General features: G+C 40.3%; 1 protein-coding gene across 1 annotated transcript in view; it reads right to left on the bottom strand.

Annotated features, from left to right (window-relative positions):
• The window catches only part of USP54 (ubiquitin specific peptidase 54), a 127,648-nt gene that overhangs the window by 59,839 nt on the left and 40,814 nt on the right, over positions 1–26,995 (bottom strand). The window contains exons 2-3 of the mRNA XM_060177791.1: positions 16,179–16,988; positions 15,474–15,566 (exon numbers count right to left, since the gene is read on the bottom strand). Of these exons, the coding sequence (XP_060033774.1) occupies positions 15,474–15,566; positions 16,179–16,325 (240 nt within the window). The 5' untranslated portion in view covers positions 16,326–16,988. The remainder of the gene's footprint in view (positions 1–15,473; positions 15,567–16,178; positions 16,989–26,995) is intronic.

Genomic DNA, 26,995 nt, shown 5'->3' with positions numbered 1-26,995 from the left:
AATACCATAGCCACTTACCCCATAGGGGAAATAAAAAGGAGAAACCTCCTGGACATGCACAAAGATTCTGAGATTGTATAAATTTCAAGTTCTGCCATATACTCTGGAATGGAAAGAATCATGATGATCTAATATATTTTTTTTTTGTGGCCTCACCCATTTTAACTCCACTTTTAAAAAGGATATAAGGCTCAGTTTTATAGTATCCATGTTGAGAATATCTTGGTATAGCTAGATACCAAGATAATAAACAAATTTTATTAGACTTTTAATACTAAAATATGTTAACCAAAAGACCACACAAATCCTGTGTGGATTGGGTAGGTGGCTCACTCAGTAGAGTGCACACATTATCATGCACATGGACCAGGTTCTAAGCCCTGGATTACATGGAGCATCTGCAGGTAGAAAGCTACATAAGCAGTACTGCACTGTCTCTGCTTCTCTGTCTCTCTCTCCCTCTTTATCTCTGTCTCTCACCTTCTATCTAGAGGAAAGGGAAAAAAAAACCAATAGTCACAGGAATCGGTAGAGACATACAAGCACTGTGCCTCAGCTTGATGGCAAAAAACAAACAAAAAATGGTATTCTCACATCCCATAAGTACACAACATAAGAAAGTTCAACTCGGATCGATGACACTTGCCCCAAACATAAAGATATATCTTGAGAGGAAGAGAGTATTGGATCAGGAAGAAAAAGGGGGCAGTTATGTATAAATGTAGACAGATAGTTGTAGAGATGATGGTTGGCCCATGTCTACAACCTTGGGGGAACTATAATGGCTTGCAGTGGGGAGACTGAAGATACAGAACTCTGGTAGTGGGAATGGTGTGGATTTAAACCCCTGTTGAAATGTAATTTTGTAAAAGAAAGAAAGAAAGAGAGAGAAAGAAAGAAAGAGAGGAAGAAAGAAAGAAAAGAGATAAACCTTAATTATGTTTGGGTTGTTTATTACTAGCTTAAATTTCCAGAAAACATAATAGAAATCTAAATTTCTTTATTTAAATTTCTTTCTGATTACTGTCCATGACTAAAGGGCAATGAAGACCCTTCCATTCCTATAATCTATAAAAAAAGAACTGAATTAATAATAAGCCATGAGGATATGGGAAGCAGCTCACCTAGTAGAGCTCACCTAATAAAACACAAACCCTGGGTTCAAGCCCCAGCACCATTGGGAGCACCATGGACAGTACCCATGAGGATGTCATGGATGCTAACGCAGTACTATGTATCTTTCATCTTTCTCCATTGCCTCTTTCTCTCTAAATGATAAAGGGGGGGGGTGCTGAGAGATCACTAGGCAGTATCATGCATGTTCAAAACCCTGACTTCATTCCCTGGCACCACATTAAGGGGTAGGGTGGGGAGAGAAGATAGTTCACCTGGAAAAGTACACTTTTTACCATACGCAAGCACTTAGGTGTGAGCCCACAGTCATCGTATGGGAGCACCTGCAGGGGGAAGCTTCAAAGGTGGTTAGTGGTGCTGTGGTGTTTCTCCTGCTCTTTCTCTCTCTCCCTCTCCATCACTCTGTTCTTCTGTCTCTCATTATCTAAAATATAGTTTGCAGAGAGCAGTTGAATATTGCAGGGACAGAGTTCCAGGAATAACTCTAATGGCAAAAAATATATGTAATAATAAAAAAGTGAGGGGAGTTAGGCTATAGCACAGCGGGTTAAGCTCACATAGCGCAAAGTGCAAGGACTGACCGGCGTAAGGATCCCGGTTCGAGCCCCCGGCTCCCCACCTGCAGGGGAGTTGCTTCACAAGCAGTGAAGCAGATCAGCAGGTGTCTATCTTTCTCTCCCCCTCCTCTCTCCATTTCTTTCTGTCCGATCCAACAACAACATCAGTAACTACAACAATAAAACAACAAGGGCAACAAAAGGTATTAAATAAATATTTTTAAATAAATAAAAAATTAAAAAGTGAATGATTTTTTTCAAATAATTTATTGTGTAAATCATGGGACAGTGTTTAAGACATGGGTATAATTTCATGTCTCCCTGTGATAAGTGTCTACACACTATTCCCACCATCAAGTTAAAAAAATTTCCATAATCTGCACTGGATTCACAATGCCCTTTTTTTTTTTTTTTGTAATATTTACTTATTTTATTTTAATGAGAGAGATGTACAAAGAAGGAGACAAAAGACCAGAGCACTGGTGATGGTGCTAGGGATTGAACATGAGATTTCAGAGCCTCAGGCATGAAAGTCTTTTACATAACCATTATGCTGTCTTCCCTGCTCTCACAAAAGGCTATCTCCTTTGGCCTTCCTTTCCCCCAGGGTCCTTTGCTTTTCTTTTTCCTTTTCTTTTTTGTTTTTCTCTTTTCTTTTTCCTTTTCATCACCATCAGGGATATCAGTGTCTGCACAACGAGTCCACCACACTCCTGGTAGGTAGCCATCCTCCCTCCTCTTTTTTTTTTTAATTCTTTTTATTTATTTATTTATTTTGATAGGACAGATAGACATTGAGAAGTGAGGGGAAAAGAGAGAGGGAGAAAGAGACATCTGCATTACTCCACCACTCATGAAGCTTCTCCCCAACAGGTTGGATGCCGGGACTCAAACATGAGTATTTATTTATTTTCATCACTAGGGCTCAATGCTAGCACTACAAATCCACTGCTCCTGATGGCCATTTTTTCCATTTTACTGAATAGGACAAAGAGAAATTGAGAGAGGAGGGGGATAGACAGAGAGGGAGAGGGGATAAAAGACACCTGCAGACCTATTTCACTGCTTGTAAAGCTTTCCCCCTGCAGGTGGTAAGCTGGGAGGGATGGGTGGCTGGGGTCTCGTACCGGGATCCTTGAGCAGATACTTGCATTTCGTACTATGTGTACTTAACCTGGTGTGCCACAATCTGGCCCCTCAAACATGGGTTCAGCCCCTTTATTCCCTGTGCTTATGTTTCAGTACTCAATAGAGACATATGTACATGCTACAATATTCCATATTCCAAAAACATTGAGGGATTTATTCTCTATCAAGTTAGTTAACTATCAATTTAGACATTCTTGCTCCTTTAGAACATGCAGTGGTGCAATGGATAAAGCATTGGATTCTCAAGTATGAGGTTCTGAGTTTAATCACAAACAGCACATGTACCAGAGTGATATCTGGTTCTTACTCTTTCTCTCCTCCTATATTATATAAATAAATAAATAAATTCAAAAAAAAAAAAGAACACTCTTACTGCTCAACATACACAAGCTTACACTCCAGGGCACTTTATATAAAAATACCTATTTCCTCTCCTACTAATATTCCCTTGTCTTAAATGCCTTGTACTAGCATTCTTTCTTCTTTTTTACTAGCATTCTTAAAAGAAAAATCAGTAATTGAGATTTGCTGAATTTAATCAATCAATGCAGCATTCTTCTTTGCCTATAACAAAAAACACTTTGTCCTACAAGCTGGCAATGCAGAGCCTCTAGTACAATCCCTGGAAAGAGAACAAAATCTCTACAGCATACTAAGTACAGAGGACGGATTTCCTCCCCTTGACAGAGATAAATAAATAAACCAACCCCAAAGTAAAGTAATACCATGGGGGTTAGAATATAAGAGAAAATTCAATATGAATAAGGGCCCTGGGCTATAGCACAACAATTATTGAGGTCAGAAAATGTTTTTGCTCACACTAAGTAGGAATAAACTGGGCATCTTTGAAGGAGCAGGATAATTAGCACATAGATCCCTTCTATTTGTTCAGTTAGAGTTGAGAGGAATTATGCTTCAAAGTAAGCAGAAAGATGAGCCAGAGATGTACTTGAGTAGTAAAGTGCATCCTTCAAATGCATGAGGTCCTGGGTTCAATCCCAAGCACCACTGGGGGGAAAAAAAGTAAGTGGAAAGACACTCCAACACAATTTCTTTCTAATAAAAACCATTGTTAATAATTTACATTTTTGGAGTAGGGCACCAAAGTAAAAACCCTGGGTTGAGGGTGAGGGTGGATGTTCAGCTTCATGGGGGGTGGGGTGGAACACAGTCTTTTGGTGGTGGGTATCGTGTCTATGTACACTCCTATTAATTTATAGTCATATAAATCACTAAGTAATATGAGAGGGGAAAAAACTGATTGAATGTCTCAAACTTTTTAAAGCACAGACTGAGTCTTTAATACATAGGCTGAGTCTTTGATATGTTGACCCTCTTAAAAGCTTAGTCCAGAGAGTCGGGGGGTGGCGCAGAGGGTTAAGCACACATGGCACAGAGGGTTAAGCACACATGGCACAAAGCACAGGGACCGGCGTAGGGATCCAGGTTCGAGAACCCCGCTCCCCACCTGCAAGGGAGTCACTTCACAAAGCAGTGAAACAGGTCTGCAAGTGTCTCTCTTTCTCTCCTCGTCTCTGTCTTCCCCTCTTCTCTCCATATCTCTCTGTCCTAACCAACAATGATGACATCAATAACAACAATAATAACTACAACAACAATAAAAAATTTAAAAAGCTGGGAGTCGGGCTGTAGCGCAGCGGGTTAAGCGCAGGTGGCGCAAAGCACAAGGACCGGGATAAGGATCCCGGTTCGAACCCCGGCTCCCCACCTGCAGGGGAGTCGCTTCACAGGTGGTGAAGCAGGTCTGCAGGTGTCTATCTTTCTCTCCTCCTCTCTGTCTTCCCCTTCTCTCTCCATTTCTCTCTGTCCTATCCAACAACAACTACAACAATAAAACAACAAGGGCAACAAAAGGGAATAAATAAATAAAATAAATATTAAAAAAAAATTTAAAAAGCTTAGTTCAGGGAGAAGAGAAGCAACCAGTAGCATAGCTATATACAAATAATGTCAAAGGACATGAAATATAGTGATGGTGTGTATGATACAGCAAATCCTAACAGAGGGATATTTCAAAGTTAACCCAATTGCCAAACAATGTGATTATAGCAATAACTAACTATTGTCTTCTTAAACCCTAAGACAGCAGGAACCTCCCACTTCCTCTATAGAGCCTGTATTTCCCCCAGTCCTGGAACCTCTGGGGTAGGGCTCACTTTCCTGCATGCTTCTCTCAAGTCATACCAAATGATTTTGCATCCACCGATCCCAACCTAATCAACACAATGAGTACCACACCTCAGCATGCTTCACTTCAGACTGTGTAAAGAGACGTCAGACGTGGAATGTCAACCCTCATTACTCAAGTGAGACCTTTCCTTTCATGGTATTCTCTAATTCCATTCCAGGAGGTTCACTTCCTAACAAAGTCCCAAAACCTAGATATAGACCAGATCCCATAAAATAGAGCATATGTTCACATATATCCATAAATTAGGGCAAAATATATACCTGAAAACAAAAATACACAATAGTTTGTAGTGAGTCAATATCAATTTCATAATGAAATAGTGTCTACTTAGACTTAGATACCCTCCTCACCTACTTCCTATATTACAGTTCTCTCACTCATTCCAAAGCTAACCTTATTAAAGCAAGGAGTGCAAAAGCTGAATAAGGGTAAGTAAGGAATACTGAAATTGTTCAACAAAGCAAAAGAAAAAACAAAAATATTAAAGACCAAACAATGAAAACATATTCACTATAGGATAACAGTAAGTGCATTTTTTTAAGGGTTGGTGTAAGATAAAGTAAACAACTAAAGAAAGAAAAGAGCAGGGATACACATCTTTCAATGAGATTCGGAAGGGTAAATCCTTCCTCCAACATCAGATTAAGAGAAAGCTGGCTAGATTCTGATCACCTAATAACATGTTTATATTCTTTTGTCCTTAATAATGGTCAAAAGTTAAATAATTATGCATCAACACAAAGAATTCTGACTTTATGGAATTGACAATTCCTTAACACTTCAAATTCGGGAGTCCAGCAGTAGGGCAGTGGGTTAAACGCAGGTGGCACAAAAGCTCAAGGACCTGCGCAAGGATCCTGGTTTGAGTCTCTGGTTCCCCACCAGCAGGGGTCGCTTCACAGGCGGTGAAGCAGGTCTTTAGGTGTCTTTCTCTCCCCCTCTCTGTTTTCCCCTCCTCTCTCCATTTCTTTCTGTCCTGTCCAACAATAAGAATAACAACCACAACAAGGGCAACAAAAATGGGAAAAATGGCCTCCAGGTGCAGTGGATCTGTAGTGCAGGCACCAAACCCCAGCAATAACCTTGGAGGAAAAAAAAAAAGAAAAAAAAAAAAAAGAACACTTCAAATTCAATTTGGAATTTACTGTTTTGAAAAAAAAAATCTATAAAGAAGGAATTCTATCAAACATGGTATTAGAGAATGCAAACAGATCGTGAAACAAAAAATAATTCTTACTAATATCACCAAATGTTGCTCTAATTTTTAAATAGGACACAGAGAAAGCCAGGATTTAAATATACAGAATTTTACCACACAGAGACACAATAAAGTTAGCATGTAATTTACCTACAGAATACCAGATAAGTACTCTGACAGAATCCCAGGTTTTTCTTCCCACCATCAAACCTACCACATCTCCACTACCACCACATATCCTACCTTCCCCTTACTACATAAAAAATAAAGGCCCAGATCGGTAAACACACTAAAATGCTAAAAGCACAATATGGAAATAGGACAAGAGTAGGGAGTAAAGAGCATTAAAAAAAAGAAAGAGGGGGTCGGGTGGTAGCGCAATCGGTTAAGCGCACATGGCACGAAGCTCGGGTCCCGGTTAGAGCCCCTGGCTCCCCACCTGCTAGGGGTCGCTTCACAGGAGGTCTGTAGGTGTCTATCTTTCTCTCCCACTCAGTCTTCCCCTCCTCTCTCCATTTCTCTCTGTCCTATTCAATAACAGCTACAGCAATGACAACAATAACAACAACGATAGGCAACAAAAGGGAAAAAAACTCCAGAAGCAGTTGGTTCATAGTGCTGGTACTGAGCCCCAGCAACAACCCTGGAGGCAATAAATAAATAAATAAATAAATAAATAAATAAATAAATAAATAAATAAATAAAGGAGTGGGTGGTAGTGCTCATGGTTGAGCACACACATTACAATGCGCAAGGACCCAGGTTCAAGTCCTCCGTCGCCACCTGCAGGGGAAAAGCTTCAAAACTGGTGAAGCAGTGCTGTAGGTGTCTCACTGTCTCCCTCCCTCCTTATCTCCCCTTTTCCTCTAAATTTCTGGCTGTCTCTATCCAATAAATAAAGATTATAAAATAGGGGGTCAGGCCGTAGCACAGCGGGTTAAGCGCATATGGCGCAAAGCGCAAGGACTGGCGGAAAAATCCCAGTTCAAGCCCCTGGCTCCCCACCTGCAAGGGGCTCGCTTTACAAGCAGTAAAGCAGGTCTTCAGGTCTTTCTCTCCCCTTCTCTATTTTCCCTTCCTCTCTCGATTTCTCTCTGTCCTATCCAACAACAATGACAACAATAACAAGAATAGTAACAACAACAACAATAAACAACACGGGCAAAAGTAGCCTGCAAAACAGTGGGTTCGTCGTGCAGGCACTGAGCTACATTAATAACCCTGGAGGCAAAATAATAATAATTTAAAATTTTTTTAAAAAATAGAAAGAGAAGGCAAATACCTAAGGTTTTTACTCCATAAAAACCTAAGAACTACTTAAAAGAACATACCAACTCAGGAAATTTAAGTGCTTTTATCATGGTTCAGGTTCTGTGATCAAAGAAAACATCAAAAGGGAAGAAAAGCTTAGTCACTTTCCCCAACTTTACCCATTCAGGCTGAACACTGTTACCGTATGAAACTAAGAACAACAGGTAATTTTTTAGACAGAGTAGGAAGATGGATCAGAAACAGAACCCAACCATGTTGTCTTCAGAAATCCCTCCTAACTCAACAAGAGAAACACAGACCCAAAAGAAAGCATGGGAAACTATCATAAAAGCCAATGGACCATAAAAAAGGGCAGGAACAACTATTCTCAATCTGACACGACAGACCTAAGAACAGATAAAATTTAAAAAGATAGGGATGGGTGGGAGGTCGGGTGGTAGTAGGGCAGCGAGCGGGTTAAGCGCACGTGGCGCAAAGCGCAAGGACCCGCTCAAGCACCGGCTAAAGGACCGAAGTGAGGATCCCGGTTCCAGGCCCTGGCTCCCCAACTGCAGGGAAGTCGATTCACAAGCGGTGAAGCAGGCCTGCAGGTGTCTATCTTTCTCTCCCCCTCTCTGTCTTCCCCTCCTCTCTCCATTTCTCTCTGTCCTATCCAGCAACGAACGACATCAACAGCAACATAACCACAACAAGGCTACAACAACAAGGGCGACAAAAGGGGTAGAAAAAAAAAGGCCTCCAGGAGCAGTTTATTCATGGTGCAGGCACCACACCCCAGCAATAACCCTGGAGGCAAAAAAAAAAAAAAAAAAAAGATAGGAATGGACATTACTTGATGCTCAGAGGATCAGTCAATCAAGAGTTCTTAACAATTATTCACATTTATGCACCCAAAGAGAAGTTATCTAAATACATCAAACATCTACTGAAAGGGCTACAGTAATAAATTAACAGCAACACAGTAAGAGTAGGGGACTTCAACACCCCTTGTATGTTAGACCAGAAACTATCAAATATGTAGAGGAAAATATTGGCAGAACTCTTTTACATCTAAATTTTAAAGTGCACCTTCAATGAAACGAATCCAATTACAAAAAAAAAAAAAAAATTAGAACTTGGACTGGGTCTGGTATATTGCACCAAAGTAAAGGCCTCTGGGGAAGGGAGGGGATCAGTTCCTGGAACATGATGGCAGAGGAGGACCTAGAGGGGCATTGAATTGTTATGTGGAAAACTGAGAAATGTGAACAGGGGTAGACAATGGTTATACTAAAAGACTCTTATTCCTGAGGCTCCAAAGTCTCAGGTTCATGGTGAATTCACCTTCTTTACCCCATCTTGAATGAAGCTCGAAGATATCATGTTAAGTGAGATAAGTCAGAAAAGATTTAAAACAAAAAGATGGGGGGGGGGTCGGGCGGTAGTAAGGATCCTAGTTGGAGCCCCCGACTCCCCACCTGCAGGGGAGTTGCTTCACAAGCGGTGAAGCAGGTCTGAAGGTGTCTTTTCTTTCTCTCCCCCTCTCTGTCATCCCCTCCTCTCTCATTTCTCTTTGTCCTATGCAATAACTATGACATCAATAACAACAATAATAATAACCACAACAATGATAAAACAAGGGCCAAGCCCCCAGCTCTCCACCTGCAGAGGAGTCACTTCACAAGCAGTGAAGCAGGTCTGCAGGTGTCTATCTTTCTCTCCCCCATCTGTCTTCCCCTCCTCTCTCCATTTCTTTCTGTCCTAACAATGATGACATCAATAACAATAATAACTACAACAATAAAAAAGGGAAAATAAATAAAGTATAAAAAAAAATAAGGGCAACAAAAGAGAAAATAAAATAGCCTCCAGGAGCAGTGAATTCGTGGTGCAACCGAGCCCCAACGATAACCCTGGAGGCAAAAAAAAAAAAAGAAAGAAAAGGATGAATTGGGGATGATCTCACTCAGTAGACAGAAGCTGGAAAACAAGATTAAAAGGGAAAACTCTAAGCAGAACTTGGACTGGAGTTGGTGTATTGCATCAAAGTAAAAGACTCTGGGGTGAGGGGGAGAGGGAGGAGGAGGGTTCTTCTTCTTCTAGCGTTTGCCCTTCTTCCGTAGCCACTCAACAGCGTCAGGTTGAGCCTGATGTAAAGTTTCGAGACCTCCTTTGAATCTGGAGAGGTGGCAGTCATTGACTATGTGGGTCATAGAAAGGAGGACCTAGTGGGGGTTGTATCATTATGTAGAAATGTTATGTGGGTACAAACTACTGTATTTCACTGTTGACTGTAAACCATTAATCCCCAATAAAGAAATTAAAATATTAAAAAGTAAAACTTCATGAAAAGCTAAATTTCTATGCAGTTTAAGAGGTGGCATAATGGATAATAAGACTCTCAAGCAAGAGGTCCCAAGTTGGATTCCCCAGCACTGCAAACTCCAGAGTGATATTCTGGTTTTCTATCTTGCTATAAATAAATAAATATTATTTTATTATTACCTTATTATTTATATGGTATATAAGTACATATAATTAAATTATTGTTTTATTATTAAGTAAAAAAAATCATTTATTTATTTTACCTGAGCTCTGCTCATCTCTGGCTCATGTGGTCCAGTCCAGGGCATTGACCCTGGGACTCTGGAGTCTCAAGCATAAAAGTCTCTTTGCATAATCATAATCATTATGCTATCTCCCTGCCCAAATCCACTTTTTTTCCAAATCTATTTTTTTAAATACAAATTTATGAAGTACAGATCTGGAAGGATAATGTGGCTATGTAAAATAGATGTTATTTTAAACATTTTTATTTGTTTCTTTCTTTTGGATAGAGACAGAGAGAAATTGAGAGGAGAGGAAAGACAGAGACACATGAATTATACTGCTTCACCACTTTTGAAGCTTCTATTTTATCACATAGATGTATTCCTTCAGAAGACTCTGTATAGTTTTATATGATTTTAATTTATAGTAAATGGAGTCAAAATTTATGTAAACTTCAAGGACTTGCTGTCTTCATTTAATATAATTTTTTAAACTCAAGTTGATACATGGAGCAGCAGGCTACTGATTTTCACTACTGTAAAACATATTACTGAGGGAATAAGCCATAATTTTTTAAAAGTTTTTTTCATTTATTTATTCCCTTTTGTTGCCCTTGTTGTTTTATTGTTGTAGATATTATTGTTGTTGTTACTGATGCCGTCGCTGTTGGATAGGACAGAGAGAAATGGAAAGAGGGGGGAAGACAGAGAGGGGGAGAGAAAGTTAGACACCTGCAGACCTGCTTCACTGCCTGTGAAGCAACTCCCCTGCAGTTGGGGAGCCAGGGGCTCGAACCATAATCCTAACGCCGGTGCTTGAGCTTTAGCGCCACCTGCGCTTAACCGCTGTGCTACCATCCGACTCCCATAAGCCATAACTTTAAAAAATTATTATTTGTGGAACAAGACAGAGCATAGAACTGTTCTGGCATATGTGGTGCTGGGGGCTGAATCCCAGGACCCTATACTTAGAACATAATTTTTTCCATTTTTTTATTTGTGGTTAATAATGTTACATGATTGTAAGATTACAGTGTATAGTACCCACTACCAAAGTTCGGTGTCCCCCACTCTCCCCCTTCCAAAGATAAACAACATAGTTCTTACAAAGTCTTAGAAACAGGTTGTTTGCTTCTGGTTTTTTGTTTGTTTTTGCAAGTTCATGTTTATCAGTTCTCCAGATTCTACATGAGTGAAACCATTCAGTAGTTATCTTTCCTCTCTTATTTCACTAAGAATAACCACCTCCAATAGAACAGCGATAAGCCTAGTGGAGGGAGGGGAGAGGAAGATGGAGGGAGGGAAGGAATGGAAAGGAAAGGGGAAGAGAGGGATGAGAAGGGGAAAGGTAAAGTAGAAAGGAATGAGGGCAAAAAGGGAAAAAAGGGGAAAAGGGACAAGGGAAAGGGAAGGGAAGGACATTTAGGTATCCTATTCTGCACATTGCAGAACAATTTGCTTTTTGACATTTTTTCTGTTGACTCATTTGTTTTTTAATCTTTTTAAGTGGTTTATTTATTTATTTATTTACTTATGAGAGACAGCATGACGGAGTATCATACTGGCATATGTAATGTCAGGGATCCAACTCGGGACCTCATGCAGGCAAGTCTAATGCTTTATCTGCTGTGCCACTTTCCAGGCTGCTACTTACTTTTTGTAAGTTCCTCTCTGGAGCTAAATTATCAATACCAGTCCTTTTTAGGTTATATATCTTAGATACTTCTCCCAGTCTTAACTATTGTGTCTTTAATCTCTTTATGGAGACTTCTGATGAACAGAAGGAACATTTTTTTAGGTTTGCATTTTTCATGTCTTACATAATAAATCTTCTCTACCTCTAAGGTTATTCTCTCACACTTTCTTCTCAACCTTAAGAAATTTTGTCTTGGGAGTCGGGCGGTAGTGCAGTGGGTTAAGCGCACGAGGCACGAAGTGCAAGGACCGGCATAAGGATCCGGGTTTGACCCCCCGGCTCCCCACCTGTAGGGGAGTTGCTTCACAGGCCGTGAAGGAGGTCTGCAGGTGTCTTATCTTTCTCCCTCTCTGTCTTCCCCTCATCTTTCCATTTCTCTCTGTCCTACCCAATAACAATGACATCAATAACAACAATAACTACAACAACAAAAAGACATCAAGAAGCAAAAAAGGAAAAATAAATATTTTAAAAAATTTGTCTTTCAAGGGCCAAGAGATAGCTCACCCAGTAAAGTGCACACTTTACTGTACACTGTTCACAAGCGGTGAAGCAGCTCTGCAGGTGTCTTTCTCTCCCGTCTCTGTCTTCCCCTCCTCTCTCCATTTCTCTTTGTGCTATACAACAACAATGACATTAATAACAATAACAGTAATAACTACAACAATAAAACAACAAGGGCAACAAAAGGGAATAAATAAATTTTTGAAAAAAAAGATAGGAATAAAGAGAAACTGGAGTAGGGCATCAAAGTAAAAACTCTGGGTTGAGGGTGAGGGTGGACATTTGGCTGGGGGGGAATGGGACATAGTCTTTTGGTGGTGGGAATGGTGTTTATGTACACTCCTATTAATTTATAGTCATATAAATCACTAATTAATATGAGGGGAAAAACTGATTGTATGTCTCAAAGTTTTTTTTTTAAGATTTAATTTTTTTATATTTTATTTTATTTATTTATTCCCTTTTGTTGCCCTTGTTTTATTGTTGTAGTTATTATTGATGTCGTTGATGTTGGATAGGACAGAGACAAATGGAGAGAGGAGGGGAAGACAGAGAGGGGGAGAGAAAGACAGACACCTGCAGACCTGCTTCACTGCCTGTGAAGGGACCTGCCTGCAGGTGGGGAGCCGGGGGCTCGAACTGGGATCCTGACGCTGGTCCTTGAGCTTAGCGCCACCTGCGCTTAACCCGTTGTGCTACAGCCCGACTCCCGTCTCAAAGTTTTTAAAGCACAAACTGAATCTTTTCAATACATAGGCTGAGTCTTTGATATGTTGACTCTCTCAAAAGCCTAGACCAGGGAGAACAGAAGTAACCGGTGGCACAGCTATATACAAGATGTTGAGTATTATACAGCAAATCCTAACAAAAGAACTTTTCAAAGTTAACCCAATTACCAAATAATGTGATGATAACAATAATTATCTATTGTCTTCTTGAACCCTAAGACAGCAGGAACCTCACATTTCCACTATAGAGCCTATATTCCAGTCCTGGAACCTTAGGGTAGGGCGCACTTTTCCTGCATGCTTCTCTCATTTCATACCAAATAATATTGCATCCACCGATCCCAACCTAATCAATGCAACGAGTGCCACCTCAGCATACTTCACTTCAGACTGTGTCCAGAGACTTCAGGTGTGGAATGACAACCCTTCAGCTTCATTACTCAGGTAAGACCTTTCCTTTCATAGTATTCTCTAATTCCATTCCAGATGGTTCACTTCCTAACAAAGTCCCAAAACCTAGATATAGACCAGGTCCCATGAGATAGGGCATATGTTCACACGTATCCATAAACTAGGGCAAAATATATACCTGAAAGCAAAAGTACACAATAGTCTACAGTGAGTATCCCCCAACACTTCATCTGCACTATTCCAGCCTTTAGGTCCATAACTGTTCAACAATTTGTTTGGCTTTGTATGTTAACTCTCTTTTCAGCCACCAGGTTCCAGATGCCAGCATGATGCCGATCAGGCTTCCCTGGACAGATGACCCCACCAGTGTGTCCTGGAGCTCTGCTTTCCCAGAGCCCCACCCTACTAGGGAAAGAGAGAGGCAGACTGGGAGTATGGACCGACCAGTCAACGCCCATGTTCAGCGGGGAAGCAATTACAGAAGCCAGACCTTCCACCTTCTGCAACCCACAATGACCTTGGGTCCACACTCCCAGAGGGATAAAGAATGGGAAAGCTATCAGGGGAGGGGATGGGATACGAGATCTGGTGGTGGGAATTGTGTGGAGTTGTACCCCTCCTATCCTACAGTTTTGTTAATGTCTCTTTTTTAAATAAATAAATAAATAAAATAAAAAAGAAATAAATAGAAAAACAGAGAGGAAGGAAGGAAAAAAGAAAGGAAGAGAGAGAAAGAAAGAAAGAAAGAAAGGAAAGAAGATGAAAGAAAGAAAGAAAGAAAGAAAGAAAGAAAGAAAGAAAGAGAAAGAAAGAAAGAGAAAGAAGTGCCAGGCGGTAGTGCAGTCTATTAAGCAAACATGGTGCGAAGCCCAAGGACAGGTGCAAGAATCCCAGTTTGAGCCCCCTGTTTGAGCCCCCAGCTCCTCACATATGGGGAGGGTCGCTTCACAGGTGGTGAAGCAGATCTTCAGGTTTTTATTTTTCTCTCCCCTTCTCTGTCTCCCCCCCCCCTTGATTTCTCTCTGTCCTATCCAACAGCAACGACATCAACAATAACAACAATAAACAACATGGGCAACAAAAGGGAAAAGATAGCTCCAGGAGCAATGGATTCATAGTACAGGCTCCGAACCCTAGCAATAACTCTGGAAGAAAAAAAAAAAAAAGACAAAAAAATAGGGAGAGAGGAAGGAAGGAGGAGTATAGGAAGAGGAAGAAGGACAGGAAGAAAGAAAGGAAGAAATACTAAGCTAAAAATTTAGCTTTAACAGAAATAATGAATATCATTATGAATATCACACTTTGTTGTTTACTCTTACAAAAATATAGAATTGTGGTACGGGAGGTGGCACAGTGGATAGGGATTGGGACTCTCAAGCATGAGGTCCCGAGTTTGACCCTCAGCAGCACATGTACCAAAGTGATGTCTGGTTCTTTCTCTTTCTTCTATCATTTCTCATGAATAAATAAATAAATCTTTAAAATATATATAGAGAGAGAATTAATTTTTCATGTAAGTATTCTAAAATAAGATCATTTGAACAACATTCTCTCATAATAAATAGGTCTATATCGGGAAAAGGTTTGGAAAATAGACACCCAAACCAAGTCACAATTCTCTGAAGTAAGCAAAGTTAATCATATTCATCTTTTGTGTTAAACCAAAGGCATATAATTCATATAATGATTTTTTTTTAATTGCCACCAGGGTTATCGCCCGGGCTCATTGTAAGCACTACAAATATACTGCTCTCAGTAGCCATTTTTTCCTTCTTTTATTATTACTTTTTTTTTTAATTTTTAAATTCTATTTTTATGTGATAGGACAGAGAGAAATTAAGAGGGGAAGTAAAAATAGAGAGGAAGATAGACACCTGCAGATCTGTTTCACCACCACTGAAGCGACCACTCTGGAGGTGAGAAGGGGGGCTTGAACTGAAATCTTTGAGCATAATAGTGTATACATTCAACTACCACCCAGCCCTCCAGTAACAAATTTAGTATTATTCTGATTAACCAAATCACCTCAACACTAATCATGTGGTAACATAATAAACAAGAAGAGACAAATCTGAAGTACTTACTTTTAGAGCACAGAAGATACAGGAATCTCCCATGCACTTGTGAGTTGTAAGCTGCCTAAAGCTACGTCGGAAGATGTCCAAGTGCCATAAAACCTGGCAAGAGAAGGAAAAATACTTCAGCGATGCTTACAGAAGGTATCTTTACTCATAAAAAATAAAAATAAATAAAAAAATACCGGGAGTTGAGCGGTAGCACAGCAGGTTAAGTGCATGGCAAGGACCGGTGTAAAGATCCCAGTTCAAGCTCCGGGGGGCTCCCCATCTGCAGGGGAGTCGCTTCACAGGCGGTGAAGCAGGTCTACAGGTATCAATCTTTCTTTCCCCATCTCTGTCTTCCCCTCCTCTCTCCACTTCTCTCTGTCCTATCCAACAATGATGACAACAATAATAATAACTACAACAATAGAACAAGGGCAATGAAAGAGAATAAATTTTTTTGAAAAATGCCTCAGAACCACACACACAAAAAATATTCACCTAGGTAGTAGGCCTAATTTGTCATATAACTCAGGTTCAGGTTCAAGCCCAACTCCCACCACAGTAGAGGAAGTTCCTGTACTGTGGTCTTTCCCTACATATATACTGTGGTGTCTTTCCCTACAGATAGATAGATAGATAGATAATCTATATATAATTATTGACTATATATTAAAATGTCAACCCAGAGCAGTGAAGCATCAGTAGCAACCAAAAGTCAAGTCTTACCTGCAGGGCACTGTTGAGGAAGCAGCTGTTTTGCCCTGGTTCATTTATGAGGCCTTTGCTAGGGGCTATGGAGGTTGAGCTGCGGGGTGCAAACATTCCTTGTACACTACCACGGCCCCCCGAAAAATAATTTCTCTTCCAAGACATTATTGATCACATTAGGCAGAAAACACAGAGGAGGTCTTGTATCTTTTGGGAGGATGCTTCTCTCTGATGAAGTTCTTAATGGAAAGAGAAATCAGTACTTATTGAACTTATGTTGAAAGAGTCTGAATTTACAACTCCCCAAACATCATAAATGTAGCTCAAGGAAGTCAGGTATCCTCTTAGATCCATAGACAGAGCTGTTTTCCACTTGCTCCAAACAATGTTCAAAATTTAACATGGCACAGGACTAATACAAACAGAGAAATCTTCAAGTATTACTTCCTTATTTTTTTTTTTTTGTCTTGAACTGCTTCCATAAAATCCTGGTGAGGTGGAAATAATCTGTAACTCCAGCAGCATCCAGGGATCAGAGTAGGCTTGTTTATAACATGTCTTGTGGACTGAAGAGTTTTCCAACTAGAAGAAGAGGCAGATAAAAATCCATATAATTCTCCTCACTGCCTACTGTCTCCTCCTGTCATCCTCTGAAGTAAAATGTCAAGTTCTCAGCAACTGACATGCCGTCCTTGAGAAGTAAAAATCTTGCTGTTGCTTGCTACTCCGTTTCAGTATACCCCAGACAATTTCTATTACTCCACCCAGAGCTTCAGAAAGTCTCTTCTCTTTCCCTCTGTGACTAGAATAGCCAGTCGTGTGAGAGAGCTTTAATAGAAAAGAAAATAAAGAAAATCAAAAGCTTGCATCACTTAATGACTACTAACTTCAGGCTGTTCTGCCAGCCAAGATCAAGGTTGCCTCACTTCTCACTATAACTTGAAACTTTGGCAAACAATGCACTCCTTCACCCACACACCCCTTATGACCCCCCCCCCAAAGAAGAGAAACACTCAAATCAAAGGACTGGTAAAGGTGGAGCAACTTTATTTTCAATGCCTCTGAAATTTTCTAGAAGGGAAGAGGTGGATCTGGACAGAAATAATAAGCAAATATAAACTTTCCAAAATCAGCTAACAACAAAATTACCAAGTACACACCAAACTAGGAATTAGAATTATTTATTTCAAATATTTTGAATAAAGGAGAAATTCCTAAAGCTATTTAAAATGTTTTTTTAATATTTTATTTATTTATTTTCTCTTTTGTTGTCTTTGTTGTAGTTATTATTGTTATTGATGTTGTTAGAACAGAGAGAAATGGAGAGAGGAGGGGAAAACAGAGAGGGGGAGAGAAAGACAGACACCTGCAGACCTGCTTCACCGCCTGTGAAGCGACTCCCCTGCAGGTGGGGAGCCGGGGGCTCGAACCAGGATCCTTGCTGGTCCTTGAGTTTTGCACCACCTGCGCTTAACCCACTGCACTACCGCCGCCCCCACTCCCGATATCTTAAATGTTTATAGTTATAAAAGCCTGTTTAAACATGAGAGGACTAAGTTATCAATCTGTATTCATTTTTTTAAAAAATACTTTTAAAAAATATTTTCTTTAATATTTATTTACTTATTTCCTTTTGTTGCTTAGTGTTGTAGTCGTTGTTGTATAGAACAGAGAGAAATGGAGAGGGAGGGGAAGACAAAGGGGGAGAGAAAAATAAACACCTGCAGACCTGCTTCACTGCCTGTGAAGTGACGCCTCTGCAGGTGGGAAGCCTGAGGTTCGAACCGGGATCCTTCCGCCGGTCCTTGCACAGTGCACCAAGTGCACTTAACCCGCTGCGTTACAGCCTGACTCCCATCAATCTGTATTCTATTCTGTGTAAAACTGTCCCATCCCAAAGGACCATTCATGGTGATTAAATTATATGCCTTTAGTAAACAGTCCAAGATCTTCTCTTCTCTTCTCCAGTCCTGTTTGTTGGTTTATGTTTTATTTTTGCCAGGGGATAAAAGAGATAATTTGGGCTATACGTCATTTAATCTTCAGATTATATCCAAGGGACTAACAATCAGAGGTCATCCATTAGCCAACATTAATTTTTTTAATATTCATTTATTTATTCCCTTTTGTTGCCCATGTTGTTTTATTGTTGTAGTTATTATTGTTGTCGTCATTGTTGATAGGACAGACAGAAATGGAGAGAGGAGGGGAAGACTGAGAGGGGGAGAGAAAGATAGACACCTCCCTACCTGCTTCACCACTTGTGAAACAATTCCCCTGCAAGTGGGGAGCTGAGGGCTCGAACTGGGATCCTTACGCTGCTTCTTGCGCTTTGCGCCACCTGTGCTTAACCTGCTGCACTACCGCCCATCTCCCTAACATTAATTTCCTAATTAAAATGCCAGTGAGACATCAGGGAGAAACACTAAAGTAGGAACCTTCATTCAAAGGAAATGCTTTTAATGTCAAGCTTTAAGTTTTTCTATAAGATGCTATATCCACATTACAAAAAAAAAATCAAGAATGGTAGTGCTAAATTTGGTTTCTACAGTTCCCCATGCCTTCCTATCACTGTGTGGACCAGCTAAAAACATACAGGTGCATCTTAGTAAATCTCTGGGAGATCACTAAACATCATCCACTAGAAAAATTGAGGCATATAAGAACACTGAGCGATTGCATAAGACTGTTCTTTCTCTAAATTCCTCTAAAAGGCTATTTATAATCAACATGTCACAATTAAAGTATCTGATTATACATTCTAGTGTCATGTTACTCTTTATTTTTATTACTCTCTATATTTCATATGGCATCAGTCATATATCTGTGGTATGACTGTGTGAAATAAAATACTCATGTCATACGTGCTAAATACTGTACATAACATTATTTAATCTTCACAACAGCTCTATCATATAAGTATTTTTATTTTACAGAAGAGTACAATGAGACCTAAAGCCATTAAGTGACCTAAATAAGAGCTTTTAAGTAACAGAACTAGAACTATCTATTATACTATAATTTCATTATGTATTTTATTAAACTACTCTAAAATTTCCTATCACAGTGCTAAAAACTAAATAAATACTATCTGATGACTAGCTTGGTACGAGGAAGGGCTCCACAACTCCCATATCAACTATAAGACCCTCAACTCTCTCCACACACTGGCACACACACCCTAATTGAAACCACTAAGCAACTTCCAACAAGCTATGTAGCATTCCTTCCGTTCAACTGCTGTGAAAGAATGACAAGTACCAAGCCTACACTTTGCTCACAGGCAAAAGAACTTGGCAAGCAGGTAGGGTTTCCAATACCTACATTTGGAGTTTACTGAAACTCAGTCTGCCTTATGATACGCTCTCCTAAATTCAATAAGCAAAGAGAAAAAAAGGCAGTAATAAATTATCAAGCTCTTTAATGGCAGCAACATAAAGATTTAATACTTTGCTCTAGGTGTGTCAAAAACTTGAGATTAGGGGGTTGGGTAGTAATGCAGCTGATTAAGTGCACATGCTGCGAAGCGCAAGGACGGGAATAAGGATCCTGGTTCCAACCAGCGGCTCCCCATCTGCAAAGGAGTCGCTTCTCAGGCAGTGAAGCACAGCTGCAGGGGTTTGTCTTTCTCTCCTCGTCTCTGTCTTCCCACCTCCCTCCATTTCTCTGTCCTATCCAACAATGACGACATCAATAACAACAATAATTACAACAACAATAAAAAAACACAAGGGCAACAAAAGGGGGGAAAAAGATAAAATTTTAAAAAATACTTGAGGTTAGAGCCAATAAGAACAAAGTCAAAAGAGGCAAATGGTCTGAAAAATTACTAATGACAAAATATTTCACATAGTTGTATATCTGGCACCAAACAACATAATCCTTCTACAGAATGTCATCTACTGCAGATATGAGAAAGTAAAAGAATTTTACCAAGGCCTGGTGGTGGTGCACCTGGTTGAGTGAACATGTTACAGTGTACAAGGACCCAGGTTCAAGTCCCCGGTCCCCAAATGCAGGAGAAAGCTTTGCGAGTGGTGAACCAGTATTGCAGGTGTCTCTCTGTCTCTCTCCCTTTCTACCACCCTCTTCCCTTTCAATTTCTAGCTGTCTCCATCCAGTAAATAAATGTAATTAAAAAAAATTTTTTAAAAGGAAGAATTAGGAGTTGGGCAGTAGCGCAGCAGGTTAAGCGCATGTGGAACGAAGCTGAAGGACCAGCATAAGGATCCCAGTTGAGCCTCCACTCTCCACCTGCAGGGGGGTCATTTCACAGGTGGTGAAGCAGGTCTGCAGGTGTCTGTCTTTCTCTCCCCATCCTCTCTCCATCTCTCTCTGTCCTATCTAGCAATGACAACATCAATAACAACAACAACTACAACAATTAAAAAAAAAAAGGGCAACAAAAGGAAATAAATAAATATAAAAATTTTTTAAAAACATTAAAAAAAAAAAAGAATTTTACCCACATAGCTCTATTTTGGAAAGAAAAAAAAAGAAGAAGAAGAAGAAGAAAAGAGAGGTGGTCCGGGAGGTGGCGCAGTGATAGGGATTTGGACTTTCAAGCATGAAGTCCCGAGTTCAATCCCCGGCAGCACATGTGCCAGAGTGATGTCTGGTTCTTTCTCCTCTTATCTTTCTCATAAATAAATAAAATAATTTAAAAAAAAAAAAAAGGAAAGAATTTCTAGGATATCAGTGAAACATTTAGGGGCAAAAGAGCAACAGTTCAGAAGAAAAATGTACTTTGGTGTTTCTCCCTGGCATTTTAATTAGAAAATTAATGTTTCGGTGGTGGTGCACTTGGTTGAGGGCAAATGTCACAGTGTGCAAGGACCTGGATTCTAGCTCCCCGCCCCCACCTGCAGGGGGAAAGCTTCACAAGTGGTGAAACAGTGCTGCAGGTGTCTCTCTGTCTCTCTCCTTCTCTATCTTCCCCTTCCCTCTCGATTTCTGGCTGTCTCTATCCAAATAAATAAATAAAGACAATTTTTTTTAAAAAATTTAAAAAAAAGAAAAAGAAAATGTATGTTTCTTTGGTTTTTTTATTATTTTATTTATTTTCCCTTTTGTTGCCCTTTATTGTCTTTTTATTGTTGTTGTAGTTATTATTGTTGTTATTGATGTTGTTGTTGTTAAATAAGACAGAAATGGAGAAAGGAGGGGAAGACAGAGAGGGGGAGAGAAAGATAGACACCTGCAGACCTGCTTCACCGCCTGTGAAGAGACTCCCCTGCAGGTGGGGAGCCAGGAGCTCCAACCGGGATCCTTACGCCGGTCCTTTAGCTTTGCGCCACCTGCGCTTACCCGCTGCGCTACCGCCAGACCCCGTTTCATTGTTTTTAAAAGAGCATTGCTAGAGAGTCGGGCTGTAGCGCAGCGGGTTAAGCGCAGGTGGTGCAAAGCTAAAGGACCGGCGTAAGGATCCCGGTTGGAGCTCCTGGCTCCCCACCTGCAGGGGAGTCTCTTCACAGGCGGTGAAGCAGGTCTGCAGGTGTCTATCTTTCTCTCCTCCTCTCTCCATTTCTCTCTGTCCTATCCAACAACGACAACAACAATAATAACTACAACAATAAAACAACAAGGGCAACAAAAGGGAATAAAAAAATAAATATTTAAAAAATAATAATAAGGTTCGAGCCCCCGGCTCCCCACCTGCAGGGGAGTCGCTTCACAGGCGGTGAAGCAGGTCTGCAGGTGTCTTTCTCTCCCCCTCTCTGTCTTCCCCTCCTCTCTCCATTTCTCTCTGTCCTATCCAACAACGAATTGCGTCAACTAGGGCAATAATAATAACCACAACGAAGCTACAACAAGGGCAACAAAAGGGGGAAAAAAAGTGGCCTCCAGGAGCGGTGGATTCATGGTGCAGGCACGGAGCCCAGCAATAACCCTGGAGGAGGAAAAAAATAAATAAATAATAATAATAATAAAATAAAAGAGCACTGCTTAGCTCTGGCTTATGGCTTATGTGGGGGATTGAACCTGGCACCTTTGGTGCCTCTGGAATCAAGAGTCTTTTTGCATAACAATTATGCTTCTCCTGCTAGCACTTTTACTTCTTACAACTTCTCTGCAGGTTTAAAATGTTTTAAATTGAAAAATAAATTAATACTTTCAAAAGATCTTAATCCTATAAAAATCACTTTATACTGTATACAGTATTAGTGATTAAATGTAAAATCACTACTAAAATTATTTAGCTTAATGATAATAACAAAAAAATGGCAAAAAAAAATGGCAATCTGGCATCCCAAAGGGGGAGGGTGAGGTTTAAATACAAAAAAATGTATATATAAGAAATAGAATAAAGTTTCATTATTATTTTGTAAAAAGTAAAACTCAGTGAGTTGGGCAGTAGCGCAGTGGGTTAAGCATAGGTGGTGCAAAGCTGAAGGACGGGTGTAAAGATCCCAGTACCAGCCCCTGGCTTCCCACCTGTAGGGGGAGTCGCTTCACAAGCAGTGAAGCAGGTATGGAGGTATCTATCTTTCCCCTTCTTTGTCTTCCCCTCCTTTCTCCATTTCTCTCTGTCCTATCAAACAATGATAACAACAATAATAACTACAACAATAAAACAATGAGAATAACAAAAGAGAATAAATTAATTCATTAATTAAAAAAGTTAAACCTCAAATGGAGTAAAAGATCAAAGGTCAAGTTGTTATAAGAGACAAGTGGAGTAGAATAATTGTGAAGTTATATAAAAAGGACTAGTGTTGGGCTGTAGAAATAGCATAATGGAACCACTGATGCCCCAGGTATGGAAGCCTTTTTCTGTAACTATTTTACTCATCTCCTCAGTCTGAACCCATGTCTTTTAACACCAAGGTTAACACTAGTTCTTTTTTGTTTGTTTATGTTTTGTTTTGCTTTAACTGTTCTGCTCTGTCTTATAGCAGTGCTGGGAATTGAACCTGGGACCTTAGAGCACCACGAACAACAGGGTTTTTCTGGGTTTTGTTATCTATTTATTTGTTTTGCATAACCATTATGAATATGTTTAAAGTTTTTAAATTAGAAAAATTTATTTGGAGAGCAGTGTTCCATGAAATGACATTGTGGGGCCCTATTTGGGGAGTCCTGAGATTCCCAAACAGACATGATGGGCCTAGACCTCAAATAAATCCCTCTCTCCACTGTTACCGGTCATCTCTATCAGGAACAACACAATAGACCCCTTTGTGGACCCCCACAGGACCTTGCCCTGAACTTGGATCAACAATGGTAGAGAATGTTCCATCCTCCGAAGGGAGGAAGGACAACATACTCTATGCTATACCTGAGGAAGAAGGATTGATATTGGGCAGCTTGGAATGTTCCTATTCATGACCACAGAATGTGAGCTCAGATCTACAGGGATGCAGAGGTCACATAGGCTCCTAAGTGGAATATTGGCCCCAGACCAAATCAAATTGATGGGGTTTACAGTCAACAATATTGTACCCTTTTCCCATATTAGGAAGCTACTTTCTTCCCTGATCTAGCTTTCTGGTCCTTCTCCAGCTATGACATCATCTCCCCAGACAATAACTTGGATCCACCTGCATATCAGGCTGGGGGTGGGGGGTGGGGAGGAGGACTAGTATAGCCACAGGCCCTTTGGAATTTAACTAAAATATGCTTAGTAGCTATCTACAAAATGGAGTATCCCCCAACTCTTCATCTGCACTATTCCAGCCCTTAGGTCCATGACTGGTCAACAATTTGTTTGGCTTTGTATGTTAACTCTCTTTTCAGCCACCAGGTTCCAGATGTTAACATAATACCAATGTGACCAGACTTTCCTGGACAGACAACCCCACCAATGTGTCCTGGAGCTCCGCTTCCCCAGAGCCCCACCATAGTAGGGAAAGAGAGGCAGGCTGGAAGTATGGATCAGCCTGTCAACGCCCATGTTCAGCTGGGAAGCAATTACAGAAGCCAGACCTTCCACCTTCTGCATCCCACAATGACCTTGGGCCCATACTCCCAGAGGAATAAAGAATAAGAAAACTATCGGGGGGGGGGGGGGGATACGGAGTTCTGGTGGTGGGAACTGTGTGGAGTTGTACCCCTCTTATTCTATAGTTTTGTCAATGCTTCCCTTTTTATAAATAAAAAAAAAATAAGGGGCTGGGCGGTGGCACACCTGGTTGAGCGCACATGTTACAGTGTACAAGAACCTAGGTTTGTGCCCCTAGCCCCCACCTGCAGGGGGAAAACTTTGCAAGTGGTGAAGCACTGTTGCAGGTGTCTGTCTGTCTTTCACCCTCTCCATCTTTCCCTCTCCTCTCGATTTCTGACTCTCTCTATCCAATAAATAAATAATTAAAAAAAATTTTTTTAAATAAATAAACAGGGAGTCGGGCGGTAGCGCAGCAGGTTAAGCGCATATGGCACAAGGTGCAAGAACTGGTGTAAGGATCCCAGTTCAAGCCCCTGGCTCCCCACTTGCAGGGAAGTCGCTTCACAGGCAGTGAAGCAGGTCTGCAGGTGTCTATCTTGCTCTCCCCCTCTCTATCTTCCCCTCCTCTCTCTATTTCTCTCTGTCCTATCTAACAACGACGACATCAATAACAACAACAATAATAACTACAACAACAATAAAAAGACAAGGGCAACAAAAAGGAAAAATAAAATTTAAAAAAACAGGGAGTCGGGCAATAGCGCAGCGGGTTAAGCGCACGTGGCGAAAAGTGCAAGGACCTGCATAAGGATCCTGGTTCGAGCCCCAGCTCCCCACATGCAGGGGAGTAGCTTCGCAAGTGGTGAAGCAGGTCTGCAAGTGTCTATCTTTCTCTCCCCCCTCTGTCTTCCCCGCCTCTCTTCATTTCTTTGTCCTATCCAACAACAACAACATCATTAATAACTACAACAATAAAACAAGGGCAACAAAAGGGAATAAATATTTTTTAAAATAAAAAATAAAATAAATTACATTGTGAGGGTGGGATGAAGGAGCATTACTTTTCTGAAGAAAGTAATGGTGAGCAAGAAGAGACAGCAATTAGGGCTTGGGAGATATCATAGTAGTTATGCAAAGGCCTTTAAAGTCTGAGGCTCCAAGGTCCCAGGTTCAGTCCCCAGCAATACCATAAACCAGCGCTGAGCAGTGCTCTGGTGTTTCTCTCTGTGCCTTAACCTCTGTATCTTTCTCATTAAAATAAAATGTTTTTAAAAAGAGACAGCAATTATAAGATATCAGTTGTAGAGACATTTAGTATACAAAGGATGAAAACTTGGGACAGTAGGCAGAAGACTTAATAAATTCAAAGGTGGGGCCAGGTGGTGGCACACCCAGTTGAGTGCATATGTTACAGCGCACAAGGACCCAGGTTCAAGCCCCTGGTCCCCACCTGCAGGAGGAAAGCTTCACAAGTGGTGAAGTAGGGCTGCAGGTGTCTCTCTGTCTCTCACCCTCTCTATCTCCCCACTCCCTCTTGATTTCTGACTGTCTCTATCCAATAAATAAATAAAGATAATGATAAAATTTAAAAAAATTAAAAAATAAATTCAAAGGTGATCTATTGTTGCCATTTTAAAAGAATATACATATTATAGGGCAGGGGTAGATAGCATAATGGTTATGAAAAGCAACTCTCATGCCTGAGGCTCCAAAGTCCCAGGTTCAATCCCCTGCACCACCATAAGCCAGAGCTGAACAGTGCTCTGGTAAAAAAAATATATATATATATATATATATATATATATATATATATATATATTATACATAAAGAAATTTTCTAATTTCAAAACTTCCTTTTGAAATTTTTTTTCTACAAACGTCATTCTTTATGCAGTATCTAAAAAAGTGGGTGAAGGAAGTCTAAAGGTACCAATTTCCAGCTACAAAATAAATCACAGAGACAGAATGAGCAGTATGGTAATTATAGTTAGCAACTGGATTGCATATTTGAAAACTGCTAATAGATCTAAAAAGTTCTCATAAGAAAAAAGTTTGTAACTGTGGTGACAGATGTTGGCTAGGTGTACTATACAAATACTGACTCAATCTATTGTACACCTGAAGCTAATATACTGTATGTCAATACAGTAAGTAATAAAGTAAAATAATAAAAGATCTTAACTTCTCATGAAGCTTCCCCTCTGTAGACAGGAAGCAGGGGCATAAACCCTGGTCTTTCAGCATGCTAACATGTCCTCTCTACCCTGTATCCCACTGCCTGGACTCCCCTACTCTATATTCTCAGTGCATTTGAGGTTTAGATTACAGCATTCTCATTCTCCCTCTTATTGTATTTTTTATGTATATAAACTACATTTCGTATTCCTTAATGGTATTTTAAATTTTTTTAAGTTTTTTATTATTATTTATTTTTTCTTTTGTTGCCCTTGTTTTTTATTGTTGTGGTTATTATTGTTGTTGATGATGTCATCGTCGTTGGATAGGACAGACAGAAATGGAGAGAGGAGGGGAAGACAGTGAGGGGGAGAGAAAGAGAGACACCTACAGACCTGCTTCACCGCCTGTGAAGCGACTCCCCTGCAGGTGGGGAGCCAGGGGCTTGAACTGGGATCCTTGCACCGTCCTTGCGCTTCATGCCACGTGCGCTTAACCCACTGCGCTACAGCTTGAGACTCCCCCTTAAGGGTATTTTTATTCCTCACAAGTTGAATACAATGGGCACTAAAAGTATAAAATGAAACAGAAACTTTGTTTGAAGGAATCAATACACAACCAATTTTTAAAATTTTTTTAAACTTTTTTTAATTTAATTAATTTATTCCTTTGTTGCCCTTGTTGTTTTTTGTTGTTGTAGTTATTATTGATGTAATCGTTGTTGGATAGGACAGAGAGAAATGGAGAGAGGAGGGGAAGACAGAGAGGGGAGAGA

The sequence above is a fragment of the Erinaceus europaeus genome, chromosome 1 (genome assembly GCF_950295315.1).
Source record: "Erinaceus europaeus chromosome 1, mEriEur2.1, whole genome shotgun sequence".
NCBI classification, from domain to species: Eukaryota; Metazoa; Chordata; class Mammalia; order Eulipotyphla; family Erinaceidae; genus Erinaceus; species Erinaceus europaeus.
The sequence above is the reverse complement of the archived record's forward strand: the minus strand, read 5'-3'. Positions and strand labels throughout refer to the sequence as shown.